General features: G+C 56.5%; 1 protein-coding gene across 1 annotated transcript in view; it reads left to right on the top strand.

The window, feature by feature from the left end:
• The window catches only part of DYSF (dysferlin), a 199741-nt gene that overhangs the window by 62654 nt on the left and 114881 nt on the right, over positions 1-22206 (top strand). The window contains exons 16-24 of the mRNA XM_089922488.1: positions 4263-4304; positions 5974-6089; positions 6616-6729; positions 8121-8298; positions 8880-9004; positions 10942-11048; positions 16089-16281; positions 18340-18495; positions 22072-22203. Coding sequence (XP_089778614.1) covers positions 4263-4304; positions 5974-6089; positions 6616-6729; positions 8121-8298; positions 8880-9004; positions 10942-11048; positions 16089-16281; positions 18340-18495; positions 22072-22203 — 1163 coding nt within the window. The remainder of the gene's footprint in view (positions 1-4262; positions 4305-5973; positions 6090-6615; positions 6730-8120; positions 8299-8879; positions 9005-10941; positions 11049-16088; positions 16282-18339; positions 18496-22071; positions 22204-22206) is intronic.

Raw genomic sequence — 22206 nt, 5'->3', positions numbered from 1 at the left:
TTTCCCCCTCCCCCTTTATTTACTCTCACAAGATCTGGTCAGTGTTGGTGTCTTTCCACAGACAGGATGTGTAGGTCTCTGTCCACCCATCTTCTCAGATGTTTATCTGGAGGACAGGTTAGCATGCCCAGTTTCTGGAAGATTCCACCTAGCACTCTTGAAGTTGACCAATCCCTTCTAGATTCTCTGAAACATTAAAAAAAAACAAAAACCACCTTTGAATTATAGAAAATTCAAACATACATAAAAGTAAAGAATTCTACAATGAGCTCCCAGGTGCCCTCACTCAGCTTTAACATCTAGCTGCATTCTGTCATTCTGATTTCATCGTTGATACTTGTAATTGGTGGAATACACAGAAACTCCCTTCCAGAAGTCATTGCTATGTGGGCTCCTCCTGCCCCAGCCCCTCCCCCTCCCAACTGTGGGAACTGCTGGTCCCAGGATGCGGTGCTTCTTCTGTGATTGCTGTTCCGAGAGTTGGATGTAGAGGTAGAAGGATTGGAGGTGGGGGCAGTGTATCATGGGAGTGGGTGGGAGAGAGAGTATTCTAGGCTCCTCGTGGATCAGAACTCCTGGCATGGAAGGAACCTCTTCTCCAGTTTCCTGGCTGGTGCCATCCCTGTCTCTGAGTCCAAGGACAGACGCTGGTACAGCACAAAGTGACCTGACTTTTTCAACAGCTGCCGTTTCATGAGGCTATAGCTGCGCCAGCTGTCAGCCACCTGAGGGAGAGTTTAGATCCCTGTGCCCCCATCAGTCTTCACGTTTGGTGGTGATGTTGACCTTGATCTTTTCCAGGGTCATCATGAATATTTGAATGGGAACGTGAGAAAGCTGTTTATTTGGCCACTAGATGGCGCTCAGGCCATGGGCAACCCCGCGTGGTTCAGGGACCACTGGCTCCCACAGATTGTTTTGGGCTTAAATGAGAATCTTCTTGCCACCAGCTAACCGGTTTTAGATGTGCAGTTAAATAGCTTGATCTATGTAGCAATAAAAGAGTTAGACTTACTGCTCAAACTGGAGCTGTTCTTCCCAAGCTCCCTCTAGGCCTGGAAGGTTAGCCCTTGCCTCTCTCCCGGCCAAGCTTTTCCCACTTGTCCTGAGGCCACCTCAGAATGTCACCCCAACTTTCAGATCTTTGTGTTTTTCTCCACACTGGGGTGTTCTAGAACATCTGGGTGATGCATGGCCCTTGATTTCCCCACTGCTCTCAAAACCCAAACTAAAGCGAACTGTAAAAATGGGTTCTTTCTCTATATTCCCTGGCCTCACAGTTCACCAGCTTATTTGATCCAACCAGGAGTTTTTGTTTTCGTGTTTTGTTTTTATTTCCAGCTAGGACAGGACCTAACACTAACCTCTTAAGCACCTCTGCCCACAAGTTTGCCTGGGCACACTTAAGTATTCCTTGGACCCTGTGCTCCAAAACATTTAGTAAAAAACTGGTTTTTTAATAAGGAGTGCTTTTCTTAGAAGCTGCAGTACTTTCGAAAGGTAACAGGAACATGAGACCCATGAAACCTACACAGATTCTTTTATAACTTTGTACGTACGAAAATCGTGCTACATAAATAGCACTCAGGCCGTTTTTTCCACAGCTACGAAATCCAAAGTTCGTTTCTTTTTGTCTTTGGAACATAGATGATGAGGATTTCCCAGCAGTTCTTGGTTTCTCCCCCTGCCTGGCGCGGGCTGGTGTCAGGCAGCCAAGCCGTGGGCGTGGGAGATGGGCCGAGAGGCAGAGGCAGCGGCAGGGCTGGCCGCAGGTAGTGGCCTCAGCTTCTCCAGGAGACGCGGGGTCCCGGGCTGGGAGGGCCTGCCCTCTGGCTTCCCCAGGTGAGGGAGCTGGGCCGGGCTGCTCAGGCTACAGAACTGGGAGCATTCATCTGTGTTTTGAGGCTTCCCCAGCCCCTATTCCTTGGGCTTAGGGAAAACACACCAGAACACTTGTGTTTTGGCAGAAGAGTGACGAGGATTAAATAGAGGCTTTGTCTTGGTTGGCTTCACTGGTGACGCTGCCCTTGACTTTATGAGCTGTCTGCAGATACAGGGGAAGGACCCAGGATGATCCTCAGCACCCGGAGACCTGGGACCCTGCCCCCAGATTAGGAGCCATTGGCCTCAGTTGTCAGCAGGGCCGTGTCTCAGCATGCCTTACACTGTGCCTGTTAGGTTTGCTGAACAAACGAATGAATGAGTGAGGGAATTAGTGAAAAGGCGTGGTTGGGAACAAGGCTACTCTGCAGCCCCCTAACTCGGTCCTCCCAGCCACCAGAGGCACGTGTTGTTCAGATGGCTGGTAGGACAGGGGCCGTCTGTGTCTGGGCTGGGCACTAGTTTGCAGCCAGGATTCAGAGTTGGTCTGTGGGTGGAAAGCCATGTTTGCTTCTGCAAGAAGCACGTGGGGGTCGGAACTATGACCTCGGCCTCATTAGCCCTAGATAACTGACCGGGCCTGTTTTTAATCATTTGGAAGGAGCTTAAAGTGGAATCTGTTTCCTTCCGGCGGGCCCTGGCCGTGCTCTCCTGGGGCTGCAGCTGTGCCCGTGGCGGTCCTCTGTGGTTGCTGAAACTCCCCTGTGACCAGAGGCCTCGCTCCCCCACTGATGAAAACCTATTCCTGTGGATATGAAAATGGCCATGAATTATGGTTTCTGCAGCTCTGACTTCTGCCAGCTGGCATTCCTAGCTGAGGCCTGCTGTGGAGAGCTGAGTGGGTGGGTCCCAGGGCCTCAGGTTCCCCAGAGCCTCACCTCACTGCCCTCCGTGCTGCCCTCTGGGCTCACTTGGTCGTCCCTGTCCTCGTATCCAGGCTCCACGTTCCCTCTTCTCTTCCCCACACTCTTTCTTTCTGTGTCTCTCCTCATTCTTCCGTCACAATGTTTTACTCAGCTCTTGGCCCTTAACTCTGATCATGGAGCTATAGGAAAATAGCAATAGGTATTGTTTTTTGAAGGAGACCAATAGGTAAATGTGATCAATGAATGAAAATAATTTAGGGTTTCACCAAACACAACCCCAGGTCAATCAGGACTCCAGACTTGGCTACGCTTAGATGGTTGGAGGAGGAGACAGGGAAGGTCAGAGTGTGGGAAGAGGCAGAATCGGAGAGGACCGTGGAAGGAGACCGAGGGCTGCCTACTCTTTTGGGGGCATCTTGTACCTGCCTATAAGCGAGGGACGGATTCCAAGAGGCCGAAAGTATGCCAGAGCATCTCCTTTCTTGCTTCTCTTATTTCTAGACACTCCTCACCAGCATTTAGGGTATAGCCAAGAGTAGAACCTTTAGCTAATGGAGGGTGCCTGGCACTGTGGTTCATTTGAAACGGCAGGTGTCAAAAGCCAGATCCCAGTGCCTGCTGTTGTGAAAATGCAACACGGTGCCCTCAGTGGTAATACTGGAAATAACCACTAGGTGGAGATCTTGTGCCTTGAAATGCTTCCACTCAGGGCAGTCAACCTGCCTGTGGCAGGGACCGCTGGGTGTGCCTCACTGCCTAGCTCTGGCCCTTTCACGTTTCCCCCACCCTTTCTTTGCATCTGTACTTTGTTTTCCTCACTTATCTGGGTATAATATGGAAAAGCACATTTTCTTTATTGTGTTATTTCTTTTTTTAACATTAATTAATTAATTAATTTATTTTCGGCTGTGTTGGGTCTTCGTTGCAGTGCGCGGGCTTCATTGCGGTGGCTCCTCTTGTGAGGAAGCACAGGCTCTAGTCACGTGGGCTTCAGCAATTGTGGCACGTGGGCTCAGTAGCTGTGGCTCGTGGGCTCTAGAGCGCAGGCTCAGCAGTTGTGGCGCACGGGCCTAGTTTCTCCGCAGCACGTGGGATCTTCCCGGACTAGGGATCGAACCTGTGTCCCCTGCATTGGCAGGCTGATTCTTAACCAGTGCACCACCAGGGAAGTCCGTGTGTTATTTCTGGAATGTATTGAGTCAAGTTTCTGGTCCAATTTCCAATTGGCAAACAGAACTCACAGCCATGTAGGCAGACACCCGTGGGGAGAGACCCGAGCGCTCACTAGGGCACTGGGGCTACGTCTGGCTGAGGGGGGTGCGCTGTTGACTTAGTGTGTGATAAATTCACAGCTGGGCTGGGGTTGGGGCCTCGGGCCACATCTGTCTCCCCGTCCAGGAGCTGCGTTTCCATCTGTCTGTCTGCCAACTGTCCATCCACATGCCCCATTCACCTAATCTGTCCTCCACCCAGCCATGCCCATCCTAACCCCTTTTCCATTTCTTTACACTTCAGAGGAGTCTGCAGGTGTGGTCACGCCTCCTCCAGCCACAGACCGTACGTGCTTTCACCTCCAGGATGACAAGGGTGTGGGCCTTGAGGTTTTTGCTGGAGGGGCGAGGGCGCTGGTTGCCGGGGAATTTTTTGATTTGCCTGAGGTGGGATTGAGATTCCCCACCACAATCCCAGTTTACCTTTGGCTGTTACCTCTCAAACATGGTTGAATATGTAAATTGCTTGGAACGCTTTAAAGGCAATTCCCTCCCACTCTCTAAACCCTTTCCAGAATCTGCTGGGCCCTGGAGCTCAAAAGAGTTTAGTTCTTCAGCAGGGAAGGGGTAGAGCAGGCAGGGGAGTACATGATGAGGCAGGGGCAGTGTAAGGCCTCTTGGGGCCCAGGAGGAGGAGGCCAGGGTGAGTTGAAAACTCCTGAAGTTGAAATTTACAAGGTAAATTATAATCGAGGTGGTTAGTACAGATAATTAGTAATGCTCACAACAGTTCCATCAGGCCTCCCACCCCTGTCCCAAATGCCAGAGCCCAGCATGTGCTGGGGACTGGAGGACGAGTGATGCTGGGTGCAGGGCTCTGGGAGAGGCATGCTCCTGTCTTCTAGTTGGTGATATCTTACTCCTCAGGGATGGGCTCAAGCCCCGGAGCTCACGCCCAGGGTCTGAGCACTCAGAGTTTGCAGTCAGTCCTTGAGTCTGGCTCAAGTACTTCCTTGCTGAGGCCATTTATTTTGTGCCTACCTTGCCCCACCCATGATCTTATGGATTGGAGCATCCCAGATGGTACCTGCTCCTGGGCCCACCTCCCACCTTTGCCATTCTGGAAATGACCTCTTCCTTCCTCTGGAAGGGGCACCCTGGCTTTTCAAGATTCTCAGAATCAGGCCAGTGAAGTCCCATCCTGGGAAACTTGGCTGTCAGTTAGAAAGTCATGACATTAACAAAAGAGAGCCTCCAAAAAAGGATGGAAGTGATGTGGAGAAAAGATCTTCCCTCATCACTCGTGTCATTCTCAAACTCTCCTCCAACTTGCTCCACTGAAATATCGTTCTTTGCACAATGTAAGGAAGGGGAGGGATGCCAGGATGAGTCAAGGCTGTTAGATGGTCTGTCTCAACTTCATAAGGACACAAGGGTGGAGGAGACATGTGCCTGGGGGCTGCCCTGTGTGTGAGGTGGCATCAAGCTGGGCCCCCTCCCTGGCACCTGAGAGATGGAGTCTCTGGTCACCAGGCTCCTGGGCCTCCTTTGTGCCTCCCCGCAGGCCAGATGGCCTGAGACACAGATGTAACTGCAGGATGAGGAGGGCATGCAGGACAGGGTATGGCCTGAGAGGGGCAGGGCAAGGGAGGCCCCTGAGCCCCAGCTTTGCACGCTGGCTGAGTGCATGCGCTTTGAGGTTAGATCATGTTGGGTCGTGCCTCTCTGTAGTCATGTATTCCTGCGCATCTCTTGGCTTCAGTTTCCTCATCTGTGAAACGAGACTAATAAAATCAATGCAAATCTCCACATCACAGCATGGTGGCGAGGATTAAAGGGACGTACGGGAGACAGCTCTCATGGGTGTCACTATCCTTTATACATTTATGGGGGCTGCATCCCATGCATGTGCGAGGAACTGAGGGCTGGGGATGGTCTCCGGCCCGAAGGTGGCTGGGTGGAGTGCTAGAAATCTCGGCTGGGCGGCCCCTCTGATCCGCACCTGTGTCTCCCAGTGGATGACCATCTGGGCTTCCTCCCCACCTTCGGGCCCTGCTATGTCAACCTCTACGGCAGCCCCAGGGAGTTCACTGGCTTCCCGGACCCCTATGCAGAGCTCAACACGGGCAAGGTGAGTCAGACAGGAACCCACAGCCCCCAGAGCCCCAGGCCTGCATACAGGGTCTTCCCCCCCTGGCCTGGGCAGTATCTGCAGTTGGCCTGGACTCCAAGGGCCTGACGGGACTTGAGTGGGCCCAGGGTCTGGCAGCCACCCCCTCAGAGAACCCTTCTTCCCCCTGACCCCCTCCTGGCCCCTTCTTCCCTCCCACTCCCTTCCCTTTGCCTCTCCTTCAGGGCCAGCCTGACCCCCCCCTCCCCTCACCCCCCCTAATTTTCCTGGCCTCTGGGGGCCCAGCCTCCATCTGTCTCAGGTTTCATTCTCCCTGGCTAGGTTGGACTCTGGTGCTGACCATCAGGGTGGCATGTCCCATGAACTCTCTGGGCCACCGTTTCCTCACCTGCAGAGTGATGGGGTGTGGCTCAGGGCCCTCCTGGTTGCCGGGGAGGTGATTGACCCCAGGGCCAGACCAGGCTCCTTTCCTTCCCCTCCTCCCCTCCATCGACCGTGCTCCTGGTGACCCAGCCTCCCCTCTCAGGGGGAAGGTGTGGCCTACCGAGGCCGGCTTCTGCTCTCCCTGGAGACCAAGCTGGTGGAGCACAGCGAACAGAAGGTGGAAGATCTCCCTGCGGATGACATCCTTCGGGTGGAGGTAAGGGGCGTGGCCCTGGGAGGGGCCAAGAGGGCGGTGGCCAAGTGGGGCTGGCGGAGGAGGGCTCAGTTCCACCCTCACTCATGTGCCTTCACACCTCTGGGCCTCAGAGTAACCCAACACCTACCCTGCCTCCCTAAGGAATGTTCAGAGGCTCAAAGAAGATAAATGAAGGTTTTTAAAGTCTAGAGCTCAATGCACAATGAGAGGCTATTTTATTAATAATAATAATGTAAGAATAGCTAACCCTTTAATCACTGACTGTGTCACACACTGTGCTGGTGACAGTCTTTTTTTTTTTTTTTACATCTTTATTGGGGTATAATTGCTTTACAATGGTGTGTTAGTTTCTCCTTTATAACAAAGTGAATCCGTTATACATATACATATGTTCCCATATCTCTTCCCTCTTGCGTCTCTCTCCCTCCCACCCTCCCTAGCTGGTGACACTCTTGATGTCACTGAGTCCTCCCAGCACCTCTAGGTGGCTGCTATGAGTATCTCCATTTTACAGATGAGGAGACTGAGGCTCGAATGTAGCAGAGCAGCAAGTGGTAGAGCTGGGCCTTGTGTCCAGGAGACAGCTGTATGGAGTCCTCATGGTTGTGTACACTTTCAGACTCTGTAGTCAGTGCTGGTTTGAGTTCTGACTTGACCACCTATCTGTTGTATCAGTTTCCCTATGTGTAAAGTGGGGGTAATAATTATACTCGCCTCATGAGATTGTTGTGAGAATTAAAGTAATTCATACCTGCATGCAGGAAGCACTCAGTAAGTGTTAGCTGTTAGCACTGTGCACGTTATCTAAAAACCCAGTCGTATAATCCCTCTACTCTCTGCCTTCCACAAAGGGGATCGTAAAGTCATCTTGGTTCAGGCTGGGGTGTGTGGTTGAGTGCCTGCCATGTCCTCAGCCCCGTGCCCGATGCCCGGAGGGGACAATGGTATTCGTTCATCCCACGCACGTGGCAGCGTGCACTGCTGCAGAGCTGGCTGGCATGGTGGAGAGCCTCAGTGGTGCAGGGTGGGTGCTCTGGGTGGGGGCATGGTGGCTTAGAGCCTTCGGCCCCTTCTGAACAGCAGATGCGGGAGCAGGCTCCCCGGGGTGGCGGTGCCATCGCTGTTTGTTTGGATTAAGGAGCAGCATGACCTTGGAGGCATGGACCTTATTAGAGGAACATGGCCAAACACACAGGCCTGGAATGTGTTTGCTCAGTTACTAACCAAATCTGGGCTGTGGGGCAGAGCTGGACCACTCGCCACCCATCCGTCCAGCCAGGATTTATTGGGTGCCGGGCATGGCCAGGGCCTGCGAGACACGTGACCCCTCCCCATGCTGGTGTCTTCTTCCCTCCTCCCCCTGACCCCGCTGCTGCCCTCTCTGCCCCCAGAAATACCTCCGGAGGCGCAAATACTCGCTCTTTGCCGCCTTCTACTCGGCCACCATGCTGCAGGACGTTGACGACGCGGTCCAGTTTGAGGTCAGCATCGGGAACTACGGGAACAAGTTCGACACGACCTGCCTGCCACTGGCCTCCACCACCCAGTACAGCCGGGCGGTCTTTGATGGTGAGGCCAGAGACCACGCGCCTGGCTGGGACCCAGACCACTGAGCAGTGGGCTGAGCCCTAAATCCTGCCCCCTGGGGAAAGCTGCTGGAGGCTCGCCCAAAGGCTCTGGCCCTGGGCACACCTGTTTGGGGGACCCCCTGGTTTGCTTCCCCCCACCCCACCCCCCCACCCCACCCCCGTGCCGCCTTCCCCTGCTCATCTCCAGGTGCATCCCTGCTGGGACCCATAGATTGGGTTCTCGAAACCAGCAGTGGTCAGCATTGATCCTGACTTGTGGCGATCAGTTATCACACGGTGGCTGCGGGCTTGGCATAGAGATTTCGGAGAGTGTGGGATTCCCAGGGCCCTTCTAACAGCCCCTCGGTTTTGATGCGTTAAGGAGCCCTCATGAGGGTGGCAGCTGCCTGTCCCACGTGGGAAGGGAACTCTGGCACCTTGTCTGGGCACTGGGGGATACTGGCCGAGCCGCGGCTATCCACGGGAGTTCTCAGTGGGGGAGCAGGTGCTCGCATCCATCCTCCCCTGGGTCCCCGCACCACTCCGCTCCTGGCTCAGCGCCAGGCCCTTGGGTCCTTCCAGGATGCCACTACTACTACTTACCCTGGGGCAACGTGAAGCCCGTGGTGGTGCTGTCATCCTACTGGGAGGACATCAGCCACAGAGTCGAGGCTCAGAACAAGCTGCTTAGGATCGCTGACCAGCTGGTGAGTGGAAGCCGGCCCCACCCACAATAACCTGTGCGCGCACCCCTGGTGGGTGTCTTCAGACCTGCTTCCGTGGGTGCTAAGCCTGCAGACCTCATGATGCCTGGGGTCCCCTGAAACCTGACCAGGCCGGGCTTGTGATCCTGTCCTGCCTACTGGGAATAGAGGAGAGGGAGGGAGCACAGCCCTGGGGGTGCCCCCAGTCTGATGTAGGAGATAGCACAGAGAAAAAGCTGAGAGGAACTGAGCTGGGAGCAGAGGACAGAGCCACCGCCCATTCCTTCCTTCCTTCATTCGTTCATCAAGTGCCTTTGACTCTTGCCACAGCAAGAATTGTGCTGGGAACTTCTAGCTAGAGGGTAGACATGAACAGCTGCTGCCCCTGTCTTCACGAGTCAGCCTAGAGTCAGCTTAGTAAAGCAGAGTGTAGGTTCACCCACCCCTCTCCTGCAGAGACTCAAACTCACATTCTGCTCCAGGAGTCCCTAGGGAGGGCGGCTCGGAGGGGAGAGGGACCAAGGAGCATCAGGAAGGCATCGCGTGGCGGCAGGGGGGCCGCGTCCAGTGAGGGGAGTTGGGAGCTCGTTAGGATGTCCTTGCAGGGGTCCAGGGGAGGATGATTGGGCTCTGGGAAGGAGCTGACCTCAGGGAAAATACTGAAGGACTTGAGCTGCCAGGACTTGGTGGTCTGTTGAATTGGGGGCTGTGAGGAGGGACTCCGGTGACTGGGGAATTGGGAAGCTGGGGAGAAGAACAGGGTCTACGAGGTCAGGTGATGAGTCCTGTCTTGGATGTGGCCGGGGGTTAATGGTGGAGGCTGGGAGTTGCAGGCCTGGTGCTTGGCCAGGGAGTGGAGGAGAATCAGAGTGGGCAGAGGTGTAGAGGCCAGGGTGAGGCGATCCTGGTGGTGGTTCCCAGCCCCCTCTGTGTGTGCCTGGGGTGGAGGCTCACCCGCGAGGTGTGTGGCCCGTGGGGACATGGGGAGGCAGGCGTGGCCATGCTGCTGGGGCCTGCGAGGGGCAGCAGGGTGGAGGGAAGGGGGTTGGAGAGGCTTGGGCAGGTGGAGGAGGGAAAGGGAAGCGGGGGTGGGGATTTTAGAGTGGCTGGGGGGGGGGATGCAGGCCCCAGTCAGGGGCCGTGGTGAACCACACTTTCCCTGAGACCCAGAGCTCTGTGGCAGGGAGGGGACCAGCCCATACCTGGTTTGGGAGAACTCGGAGTCGATGCTGTGCAAGTCCAGCATCTTCTGGGCCAGCTGTTCTCTCCAAGCCGTTCCCTGCGGGCAGGGGTTCGCTGATCCTTCCAGGGCCTGTCTGTGCCCAGCATGGTGGTCCCAGGGTGGAGCACACGGCACACGCTCAGGAAGGTTGAGGTGGGGAAGGGTGTGGGGGGCTGAGGGGCAAGTCCTTGGCCTGAGGGGTGTCCCATGAGAGATCTCTGCCTCCCAGCTCAGGCCTGAGGCCCAGGAAGGAGAGCTCCATGGAGGAGACCAGGTGCCACTGGGGTACAACCTGGCCACAGGAGTTTGGAGAGGGCAGCCCCATTACTGCAGGTTGTCTGAGCGCTCCTGAAGGAAGGAGGAGGGACCCAAGCCTGCTTGGGTAGCAGGACTTGGAAAGGAGAGAGGGTGCCGGGGCGGGGGGAAGGGGAGCCGGCTCCAAGGTCACTTACCTATGAGACCTTAGACCTGGCTTGACGGGGACCCGTGGAGAGCCCGTGGGGTGGGCGTCCCAGGCTTGGGAATTTGGATCTGTTTGGTGTGGGGAATCCTGGAAGCTTCTTGAGCCAAGACAGATGCTGGTTTGTGGGGTCTGGGCTCTGCCTTCTCGGCTCTAACCGTTCTCTCTTTTTGGTGGGACCGGGCTGTGGTGACATTGCCTGGGGTTAAGGGTCTGTCCCACGGTGACCCTCCCAACCCCTGCCCGCCCGTTCCACAGGAAGCCGGCCTGGAGCAGGTCCACTTGGCCCTGAAGGCTCAGCACTCTGCCGAGGACGTGGACTCCCTGGTGGCTCAGCTGATGGATGAGCTCATTGCAGGCTGCAGGTACGGGGTGCCTGGCACCCACGCGCCCTCCCTTCCTGGCTCGGCCGGGCCCTTTCCCCGGGAGCGTTCGTGTGTGGCGGTGAGCGACTGCACGTCTCCCCAGCCATGCTTGGCCAGCAGTCCAGCCCATGCTGAGTCCAAAGGTGGTGGAGCCAGCGCGGGGAGTTGAAAAGGTGACATTTAGAACAGGTCATAAATCTCCCTGCAGCGACGGCAGCTGTGGGCCCGCCGGGGCGGCCAGGCTCACCTGAATGGGGAGCATTGTGTCTCTGATCCCCAGCCTCTTACTTCTCTGATGGAATCTCCAGGAGGAGCTGGCTGGTGGGAGTGACGGCACCCCTCCTTCCCCCAAGGCCATGTTGGGGACCACAGTTTCTGTTTAGCCTTGTATTAACACGGCTGATTATCACCTTCAGGAAAAGGGGGCGCTGGGGGGTGAAGGAGAATGGGGGTCCTCCGGGTCCCGGGGCCCTGGCAGAAGGGGGAGCGTCTCCTCTACAGCTGGGTGATTTGGAGCTCACCACTCACCTGCTCTGAACCTTGCTTTCCTCATCTTCAACCTGACATTAAGAATAACTGCTTTATAATATCACACAAGCAAAATGCCTGGTCCTTAGGAAGTATTTAATAATCTCATCCCATTAATCACCTTTGTGGCTTTGGGCAACTTCACTTCTCTGGACCTCAGTTTTCCCAGCTATTAAATGGACTTAATAATAAACAGGCCTCTTTCTACTTTCTATGGGATTAAGCGTAAATATATGCAAATGTATTCTATGCCCCCTCTAAATCTTATCATCCCAGCCGCTGTCGGGAATGCATGAGAAATGCCTTCATGCTGCAAATCAGGAATCCGTGACCCTGGCTGCCTGCCACAGTGCCGCTCTGGTCCTTTGTACCCCAGTTGGGAAGTGCACCTTTATCAGAAATGACCCTGCCTCAAGCCCTCCTGGGGGTGATGAGGCAGAAGTGAGCAAATGAAAGAAAGTGTGTTAGGGGCTTGAGGCGTGTGCCCTAGTAGCTCAGAGCAGGTGCATCTCACGCAAATCAAAATCGGAGACGCTTCCTGGAGGAGGGGACGCCCTACGTGAACTCCGGGGGGGAAGGAGTCAGCCTTTGGAGAGCGGACTGCCGGGCACAGACGCAGGAGCCCAAAATGCCTGCTGCCTCCTGGGGCTGCAAGGGAAACTGCAGTCCAGAGGCGACAGACCTCCAGGGTTTGCTAAGGCAAGCTCAGCCCTGGGGGCTGTTGGGGCACAGGGATCCCCGGGATTCAGACGCTCACTCTTGCTGCAGCGTAAGAGGTGGGCTGGGGGTGGTGATGAGGGGCAACTGGACGAAGCCTTCACCCAAGGCAGGGACGTGGGGACGTGGGGTGAGAGAAGCAGAGGGCAGCGTGGACTCTTCAGGAGGCATCATGGTGGTAACAGCCTCATAAGGAACACTCGCTGTGCCAAGTGCTGTTCTGAGAATTTCACATGTATTAGCTAATCATAAAAATCTCATGAGGTAGGAAGTAGAATGATCCACATTTTACAGATGAGGAAACTGAGGCATGGAGAGGTGAATTGCCCAGATTCATGCCTCTAGTAAGGGGCTGAGCCCCCTCGCTGTGCTGCTCTGTACTAGACAGGCTTTGATGGTGGATTGAGTGTGAGGGCCCAAGGAAGGTCCAGAATGATTCCCTGGCTCTGGCCAGAGCAGGTGGATGGAGAGCAGAGCCGCTTCTGGAGGGAGTCAGCAGGAGAAAAGCAGGTTTGGGGGAGGATGAGGAATTCAGGGCTGGCCGTGTTGAGTGGCAGGTGCCTGTGGGCATCTGTGGTCTGGAGGTCAGAGGTCAGAGCAAGGCTAGAGGGGCACACGGGGGTGTGGTCAGCAGAGGGGGCTGCCGATTGACTGGCTGTGCCCCACTGCCCGGCCTGACAGCCTCAGGTGCAGAGGGTGGGCCCCGGCTCTCGGTTCACTGCGCTCTCCTTGTGACTCATGCGTGGTGTGGGCCTTGGTGGGTCTGAGGTGCCTGAAACATCTGAGATGGGTGGGTCCCAGGTCCTGGGCTGTCACTCCGCTCTCTCAGGGCTCTGTTCTTGGCGGACTTGGCTAAAAATGTTTATGCCAAAGCCTGGTCCCCTTGAATCATTCTCCTGGGGGTAGACGGTGGCCAGGGCCCTCCTGGGGAGCCCGGGTCCCAGGTCAAGGGCTTGTGAGGAGGGTCCCATCCCCTCAGGAGTGCACGCATGGCTCTCTGGGGAGAACGCTGGGCCTCAGGACCAGTTCCTTTGGCACCACCTGAGGCCACTAATGGCCCTGGGGCCGCAGCAAGAGAGCTTCCACCCCCGCCCCTGGCCGGCTCTGTGCTGGGCGTCACAGCTGATAGCAGGGCAGCTGGGCATGGGGGACGTGAGCCAGCTTGCCACAGATGACCTGGCTGCTCACCCATTCCTCCAGCCAGCCCCTGCCCAACATCCAACATCAGTGTCCTTCATTTGGTCAGACCCCTCCCTTCCTCATCTCCCTGGGAGCCCCTCTCCCCCTGGCCAGTGGCGCCCACTCTTTTCTTCCGGATCAGCCTTCTCCTCTCATCTCTCAACCCATGGACCCAACTACCAGCTGCACACCTCCACCTGGGTGTCCACCAGCACATCCAATTCATTCTCTGTGATCTTCCTAAAACGGTGCGGTGCCGCTTCCACTTCAGCCCTGCGGCGGCTCCTGTTGCCTTTAGGAAAAGCTGCAGCTCTCCTCTGATGGATGGGCCTCTCTGTCCCCACTGCCTGCCTTTTGGACCTCAGTAGTCTTACCCTCTAGCCCTTCGGAGCCTCTGTGCTGGCTCACCCCCCAACCCCACCTCCCTCCAACCAACGCCCACCTGCCTCTGAGCCTTTGTCTTGTGCACATACCGCTCCTCTGGCCAGAACACCCTTCCTGCTCTTCTTGGCCTCACTAGCTCCCGCTGGCCCTGCCAGTGCAGCTTGAGGCCACTTCCTCCAGGAAGGGCTCCAGACCCTGAGGCTGCTCAGGGGGATCTAGCTTGCTTGCTTGTCTGTTCCAGGGGCTCCCTGAGGGCAGGCCTGGGTCTCATCCCTGGACCCAGCCTCCAGCCAGGACCAGCAGAGCTGTTGCTCGTGGGGAGTGAAATGAATGAGCCAGCGGCCAGTTTATCTTTCAGGCAGGACACTGTCCGCTCCCAGGCGGCTGTCCCTGTTAAAGGCACCCACTCACCTCAGGGGCAGGCAGCAACCTTGTGAGCAGCCCAGCTCTGCTCCCAGCCTATGCTGAGCCCTGCCTTGGGCCCGCCTGCCATTTCCGAGTCAGCCAGGGTTGGCAGGGCGACTGCCGCTGCTTGGGGTTGGGGCAGTGTCATCCAGCCTCCTCTTCCAGGTCTCCTTTTCTTTCTGTACCCTGTTTTGGGCTTTTTGGGGTGAGAAAGGGCTGAGACATCTTGTTTGTGGCAGTTACAGGTCCCGGCTGTTTCTTGGGGAGTCTTGGCTGGGCTGGTAGCCTCCATGAACATCTCCCTCTGGTGGTCTGCCCGGCAGTCCCTCTCAGCTCCTGACCCAGGCCGGGAGCATAAATCACCCTGGTTGGCTTGCCTCCCCATCTCCCATTCCAGACCCGCCTGCCCCCACACTCAGGCCCACTCACGCCTCCTTCCCTGCAGGCCCAGCCCAGGACTCTGGCCCAGGCCCCCCCTTCACCCACCGAACATGCCCCTCCGCCGCGTTCGAGCGGGCTGGGGATGGAGGCCGCCCCTCTCCTGGCCTGGGGCAGCCCCATCCGAGGCACCCTCGGGGCAGTAAATATTATATTACTACGGGGTGTGCAGTACGTGACCTGAGACAGGCCTCGGGGCTTAAGTTTCCCGAGATGGAGTTTGCGTACTGCTCCCCCCACCCTAAAAATTCAATTAAAAAAAATAACAGGAAAAATGTAGAGCGCCGAGGGCCTGCCAGAGTGGTGTATCTGGCGGCGGCGGTGCCGCTGCACTCGGCGGTAATTGGTTCTGCATAGCTCGGGGAAATTGGCAGAAAAATAAATCAGCCGGGAGCCGGGAGCCGAGACACCGTGGGGCGGGGAGCGTGAGGTGGGGCAGCAGATGTGGCGAGCGAGCGGGCCTGACTGATGTCCTGTTTGGGAGTCAGGGGCTTAGCGGGGTGGGGGTGGGGGTGGGGCAGCCCCCCTACCCTCCAGCAGGGATGATCTAGAGGGTCCTGCCTGGCGAGGAAGAGCACAGACGCCCCCTCCCACCCCACTCCATCCCGTGTGACCCTTGCGTGTGCACTCACTGGCCCTGGGGCTTCGTATGGCCAGGGCCAGCCACATAAAGGGCTTTTAGGGAGCCCGGAGAGGGAGCCCATCCTTTGGATGGGGGTGGTCAGAGCTCTTCGCCTCTAAATGGGGTTGAGTTTAAACCCAACCCCCTGACTGGAGGCTTAAGGCTGTGTTTCTGGGACTGCGTGTACCCCCAGCTCCTCTCCAGAGGCTTCCCAAAGCAGAGGGTTCTGGGAGGGGTGTTGTGCGGCCGCCCTGGGTCGACACATCTGTACTGCTGGCTGCCGGCCTCCCCACAGCGTCTGCAGTGGCTTGTCAGGGCTCCATAAATTTCCTTCTTGAAGAACGTGTGCGTACAACAGAATGGATTCGCTTCAGCCAAAGGCAACTTAGTGCTTGCGCCTCTGCTCTAGGAGGGCGCCGGGGGGAGGGAGGGACCCACTGGGCCTCTGGGGACGTGCACTCAGGTGGGCAGAGGGGACTCACGACTGGAGGCTTGAGGATAGGTTCCAGACAGGCAGCCCCAGAATAAAGGGCTGGGGCGCTTCAGAGTGGGGGGCACACTGGCCAGTGTGGCTGCAGCAGGCTTCCTGGAAGAGATGGCTGGAGGAGGCACCCAGGGCACACGCCGCAGCCAGCAGGCAGGCTGAGGGTGTGAGACCCGTTGGGGGGGGCCCGTGCACACGTGTGTACGTGCTTGCCTGCACCTGGGCCTGGGCGAGCGCCGGGCTCCTGCTCGTCGGGGACATCCCGTCTGTCTGTCCGTCACAGCCAACCCCTGGGTAATGTTCAAGAGACGCCCTCCGCCACCCACCTGGACCACTACCTGTACCGCCTGCGCACCCGTCACCTGAGCCAGATCACTGAGGCGGCCCAGGCCCTGAAGCTCGGCCACAGTGAACTCCCCACCGCCCTGGAGCAGGCTGAGGACTGGCTCCTGCGTCTCCGTGCCCTGGCAGATGAGGTAGCTGCCCCTGAGAGGTGCCTTCCTTCCTGCCTGGAGTGTCAGAACTGGGAGGGATGTGGGGAAGGTCTGGACCATGATCCACACTGGCTCCACTGCTGGGTAACCTTGGGCAGGTGACTTAACGTCTCTGAGCCTCCGTGTCCCCATTCACAGAAGGAGGACAGAGGATGCAATGGGATACTGGGTGTTGTAGGGCCCAGCAGAGCCTGGCGTTTAGTAGGTGCTCGATAAATGCCCCCAAATGTGCTCGATAAATGTGCTTAATAAATGCTGCCAAAGTACGTCAGAGACAGAGCTGGGACCAGAACCGGGGCTCCCGGCTCTAGGTTCAGTGCCAGGGGCTGCTCCCACAGGGGCCCAACTCCTTCTGCCCACCAACCTGTCTACCCCTGGCCTCAAACCTGCCTCTCATGGGACCCTGCATTTCCTGCCCTCCTGGATATCCTTGAGCCCCAGGCCTGAGGAGGCTGCACCTGCAGTAACTCTGCATCTATACCCTGACCCCTCTGCCCCTATCCAGCTCTGCAGGGAAGTAGGCAGGCCGCAGACTTGTCCAGAATGAGGAGGAAGGTCTGCTCATATGTCACAGGTGGACACAGCTGCCACCTACCCTGGCCAGAGCCACCTGGGACCCCCGGGGAGAGGGATGGTGAGGAAGGATCTCCCCAGAAGGAGTGTGCAGAGAAAGGCAGGGCCTGCGAGTGGCTTCTGGAGGAGTGACTTGTTGAAGGGGAGAAGGGAGTCCAGGAGGTGGAAGGGGTGCTCAGGAGGGGAGGCAGCCTGAAATGTTGGTCCCTGAGAGTCAGCTTTGGCTCGTCCCCAAGCGGGGCCTTGGACGTGTGGCCGGTTACCCGGGGGCCACTGTGTTGCTCAGCCCCAGGACGACCCCTGGCAGTGGCTGTGGACCATCCCTTTGGGAGGGTCACAGGCTGTCTTCCGTGTCTTGGCCCAGACCCCGGAACTCTCACGCAGATTGTGTTATGGCTGGGAGTGGTTAAGGTGAAACGGGTGCTATGGACTGTGAGGGAGACCGGAGAGAGCCTTTCTCAAATTTGAGTGTGCATCAGAATCCCCCGAAGGCCTTGTTAAAACTGGGTACAAGCCCCACCTGATCCCGCATGTCTGGGACGGGGCCTGAGAATTTGCATTTCCGGTGAGTTTCCAGGTGGTGCTGCGGCTGCTCTGGGGACCACACTTTGAGAACCCTTGGTATCGTGGTTCGAAACACACATTTGGAATCAGAAAACCCTAGTTCCTAACTTCTTTGAGCCTGAATTTCCTCACCTGTGCCTGCCTCTGGGCTTGCTGTAGGGATGAAGGGACACAGCCCAGGAGGTGTTGAGGGAGTGTGCCAGCCATCAGCTCTCAGCAGGAGCCTGGCTTCGAGACCCAACCCTGCCCCGCTGACCACACTGCTCGGCAACCTTGGGAGAAGATGGACTTAGCCAACTGGCCGCCTCTCCTGAATGTGGCAGCTGGGAGCAGTTCTCACGCCTAGAGGCTCAGAGGGGCTCAAGGGCCCTGCAGTCTGGGCTAGTCCCCATTTTCAGAGCCCAGTGTCAGCAGGCCCAGAAAAGGGCCAGACCCCCAGGGTCCCCGCTGTTAGAGGGAGGAGGGATCGTGTGTCCTTTGGGAAGGCGCACCCCTTCTGTGGATTCACTTCTGCTCTCAGGGGTGAGGAAGGAGGCGGCACCTTAAGTGCAATGTCATCTCTAGGGTCAAATCAGATCCTCTGATGTTTCCCCACCGGCAGCCTCTATCTACCCACCCAGTGGAGGGGATCTAAGAACTTGGGGCTCCAGGAAGGAGTGTCTCTTCCTAGAAAACGTGAACGCAGCTTAGTGAATTCCTGGCGGGCTCCTCGTGTGAGCCGGGGGCAGCCTGTCACCCTATCCCTGGGGGCTCAGAGCTACTGAAGACAGGGGTGCCCAGCCAGCCCTGGGAGGTCAAGGGGGTGGCTGGGGGTGGGAGCTGGGAGGAGAGGCCTGGGGAGAGGGGGCTGAGGGTGTGGGCTGGGCGGTACCATCTCCACCCTGACTGCCACCCTCTCTCCAGCCCCAGAACAGCCTGCCTGACATCGTCATCTGGATGCTGCAGGGTGACAAGCGGGTGGCGTACCAGCGGGTGCCCACCCACGAGGTCCTCTTCTCCCGACGGGGCACCAGCTACTGTGGCAAGAATTGTGGAAAGCTGCAGACGATGTTTCTGAAAGTGGGTTGTTTCTCCTTAAGTCATGGTCATACTTTGTCGCCCCCAGGGTGGTCCGCACCCCTTCTGTTTCCCCTCCTGTTCTCTGTCAGACTCCGAGTTTTTAGATTCTGCTCTTGGAAGGGACCAAGGGCCTGCATAAAAAGACTTCCCTTCTCCCCTCTCCCCACAAAGTCCCTAGACCCCATGCACCTGGTCTGGAAAGGGAGCAGGTGAGAATTGGAACCAGGGGTGCTGGGAACGAAGGAGGGGCTGACTCCCGAGGCTGTGCTCCCCTCCAGCCAGCTCCCTGGTGGGGGGCCTCAGCCCTCAGCTCCCACCGCCAGCCTTTGGGAGCCCGGGCACAGACTTGCCTCCCCCCTCCCACCTCCCGAGGGTTTGGCTTCAGGTGGAGTCACACGTGGGTTCAGGTTCCTCCCTGGGGGAAGGCTGGTGTCTGGGCACCGGCTGTGCCTATGGCTCTGCTCCATCAGAGATCTGGGAGCAGGTAATCCTGTCCCTCCAGTCACCCCACTCCACCTCTCCTGCCCTTTGTCCTCCCGCCATCTTCTCTCAGCCTTGGGGGGTGGGTAACAGGGAAGTGAGCAGGTGCCTGGAGGTCCCCGTCCTCCTCTCTGGGTTCATGTGGGGACACAGAGCCCAGGCTGCTTGGTCGGGACAGAATTCGGGGAAATCTGAGCTGTGGCTGTCGCGGCCCAGGGGAGCGTCCCGTGGGGAGGGCCGTCCCTCACCATGCATGGCTGACTCCAGATGGCTCCGCCGGCATCGTAAACTGCCTGGCCTTCAACCCTCTCTCCCCACGTGTCTCTTCCCATCCACACCAGGACCTCCTTCCATCTCACCTCTTCCACGAAGTCGCTGTGGACTAACCTTAGCCTCGAACCTCTGAGTGGCTATTGGTCGACCCATTCGTACACCGATCAGTCATTCTTGCTGCCCCCTGAGGTGGGCAGAGGAGACAGGTTTCAAAGGCCCGGAGCGTGTGGACAGGTTGCAGGGCTGGCTGGAATCCTGTGTGGTCTTGGGCAGATTGTCTAACCTCTCTGAATGCTTTTTTCCCACCTATAAAACAAAGATCAGGCTGCCCTGATCACAATTTTGAGGATGGAATTAGGTAACACAGGTCAAGGGTCTGACTGGAACTAGGTGATCAATGAATATCAGTTTTTTTCTCCTCTTCTCCCTTTTTCCTTCTGGGGAGAGGAGGCTCTACCAGCACCATGACTGGAGGCCAGCGCAGGGCCAGGGATGATCAGATATCTGCGTTTGGGTCATTGGTACTTCAGAGGAGAGCCGGCTTTGCCTAGAAAGAGGGCGGGGGTGTCAGGCAGCGGGCTGCCCCTCCCACCTCAGGGCATGTTCCTCGTGAGATCCTAACCTCGGGGCATGTTCCTCGGGGCATGTTCCTCGTGAGATCCTAACCTCCTAGCATCCTGCTTTCCTCCCTCCCAAGCCAGCTCCTTGCCTGGTAGGGCAGATGGGAGAGGAAGTCAAGGAGCGGTCACATCTGAATGGGGATAACTAGGGAGGGCTGTCAGGCTACAGTGGAGGTGGGGCTGCAGGAGTGGGCCTGGTGGATGCCGGTGAACGGGATCGGTCTCTGACCTCTTGGCCCTGCAGCCTCAGGGAAATGCAAACTGAAAAATTTCCCTGATCCCAAGCAAGGAAAAAAAAAAAAGATATAGGATTGTTTCTCGAAGTCTTCCCCACTGAGTTTATGAGCCCCGCCAGTAGCTCCTGAGCAAGCTCTACAAAAATGTTGGCAGCAAGCAGAGACCAAGAAAACATTGGTGTTTCTTAACTTAAACCAAAGTTGGAAAAAATGAGCACCAGCAGAGAGGGAGAGGAGCCCCAAACTAGACATTTCTTTATTTGCTGTTGCTATTTTGGGTCCAGCAGGCTGGCCCTGTCTGGGGGAGGGCAGGGGAGAGACTGGGGGCGGAGGGAGAAGGGGGTGGTCAGGCATTCCTGCCATCTCCCTGGGGCTGGTGGTTTGGAGGGGAAAAGGCTGCTAACCACCCCAAGGGAGAGGACACTGAAGCGAGCATCCATGGGGAGGTTTCTGGGGGTTGACACTTGGGGTCAGGGGCTCCTCCAGGCTTCACCGAGGATGAACCAAAGGCAGAGAGGCTGGATGAAGGGTGAGACTGTTAATGCCTTGCCATGACACCCCTTCCTGACCCTCTTCCCCGGCCTGGGCTCTCCCTCCGGGGATCCGGGCCTCCTCTACCAGTTAGAGAGCCCTTACCTCAGCCTCCCTCTCCTCCTCTGAACCCACCAAGACTTTCTCGTCTCATTCAGCTCCACGTCCCAGAGGAGACACTCCTCTAAGCTCACACACATGAAGCCTGGGTAGTTAATGTATTACTTCCTCTAAGGAGCTGTGTGTTATTCTAAAAGTGAGGCATTTCTGCTCTTCAGGCCCATATCTGACCCTTGATTTCAGTCAAATGGTGAAGCAGTTGTGGAGAATAAATTTTTTATGTTGGGTTGTTGTGGTTATTCCATTTTGGCAGAGCTTCTGAAAGTTTCAGGATAAAAAGCAGTTGAAGACCAGTGAATAGTGGTTAACAGACTGATAAGCACTTAAAAGGGTAGGGATATCAGATGATACACTAACATCCAGCCAACCCCCCCCCAAAAAAAACAAACTGAAAACGAAGGGAGAGGCTTTAACCTCCTCCCCTTTCAGACCTTTCTATCTCTCTTTTTTTTAAAAAAAATTAATTAATTAATTTATGTTTGGCTGCCTTGGGTCTTCGTTGCTGCACGCAGGCTTTCTTTAGTTGCTGTGAGCGGGGGCTACTCTCATTGCAGCACGCGGGCTTCTCATTGCGGTGGCTTCTCTTGTTGCGGAGCACAGGCTCTAGGTGCACAGGCTTCAGTAATTGTGGCTCGTGGACTCTAGAGCGCAGGCTCAGTAGTTCTGGCGCATGGGCTTAGTTGCTCCGTGGCATGTGGGATCTTCCTGGGCCAGGGCTCGAACCCGTGTCCCCTGCGTTGGCAGGTGGATTCTTAACCATTGTGCCACCAGGGAAGCCCAGACCTTTCTATCTCTTATAAAGACATGTTCTAGAACTGCACCATCGAATATGGTAGCCATATATGGTTATTTAAATTTAAATTAATTAAATAAAACTAAAAATTCAGTTTCTCAGTCACACCAGCTACATTTTAAGGGCTCAGCTGCCACATGGGGTTAGTGCATTGGACTGTGCAGATATAAACCATTTCCACTGTAGCAGAAAGTTCCATTGGACAGTGCTATTCTAGAAGAGAACAGAAATGAGGATGTGGTGGGAGAGGGGAGAATGGGGGCTCCCGGTCTAGACATGGCTCGTCTCTGCAGAGAGCATCTAGATGGGGAGGATGCAGTCTTCTCCTCTGATGGGAAGGAATCTTGGCCGGTGGGGGCGTTTCTTAGTCATACACCCCTCTTCCATGAAATTCTAAGTCCTCCAACAGAGCACATACCTGATGGGGTGTCAGGCTGGTATGCTCAGGCCTGGAGGCTCCCCCAAGTCGAGACATACTGACCCTGAAGGGGACTGTGGGTTTCTCTCCTTCTCTGCTACCCAGTATCCAATGGAGGGGGTGCCCGGAGCCCGGATGCCAGTTCAGATTCGGGTCAGGCTCTGGTTCGGGCTCTCTGTGGATGAAAAGGAGTTCAACCAGTTTGCTGAGGGCAAGCTCTCCGTCTTTGCTGAAACCGTG

Source organism: Delphinapterus leucas, chromosome 13, assembly GCF_059928025.1.
Source record: "Delphinapterus leucas isolate spDelLeu-1000000601 "Yukka" chromosome 13, BTC_Dleu_Yukka2, whole genome shotgun sequence".
Lineage (NCBI taxonomy): Eukaryota > Metazoa > Chordata > Mammalia > Artiodactyla > Monodontidae > Delphinapterus > Delphinapterus leucas.
This window is presented reverse-complemented; position numbering and strand designations above follow the sequence as displayed.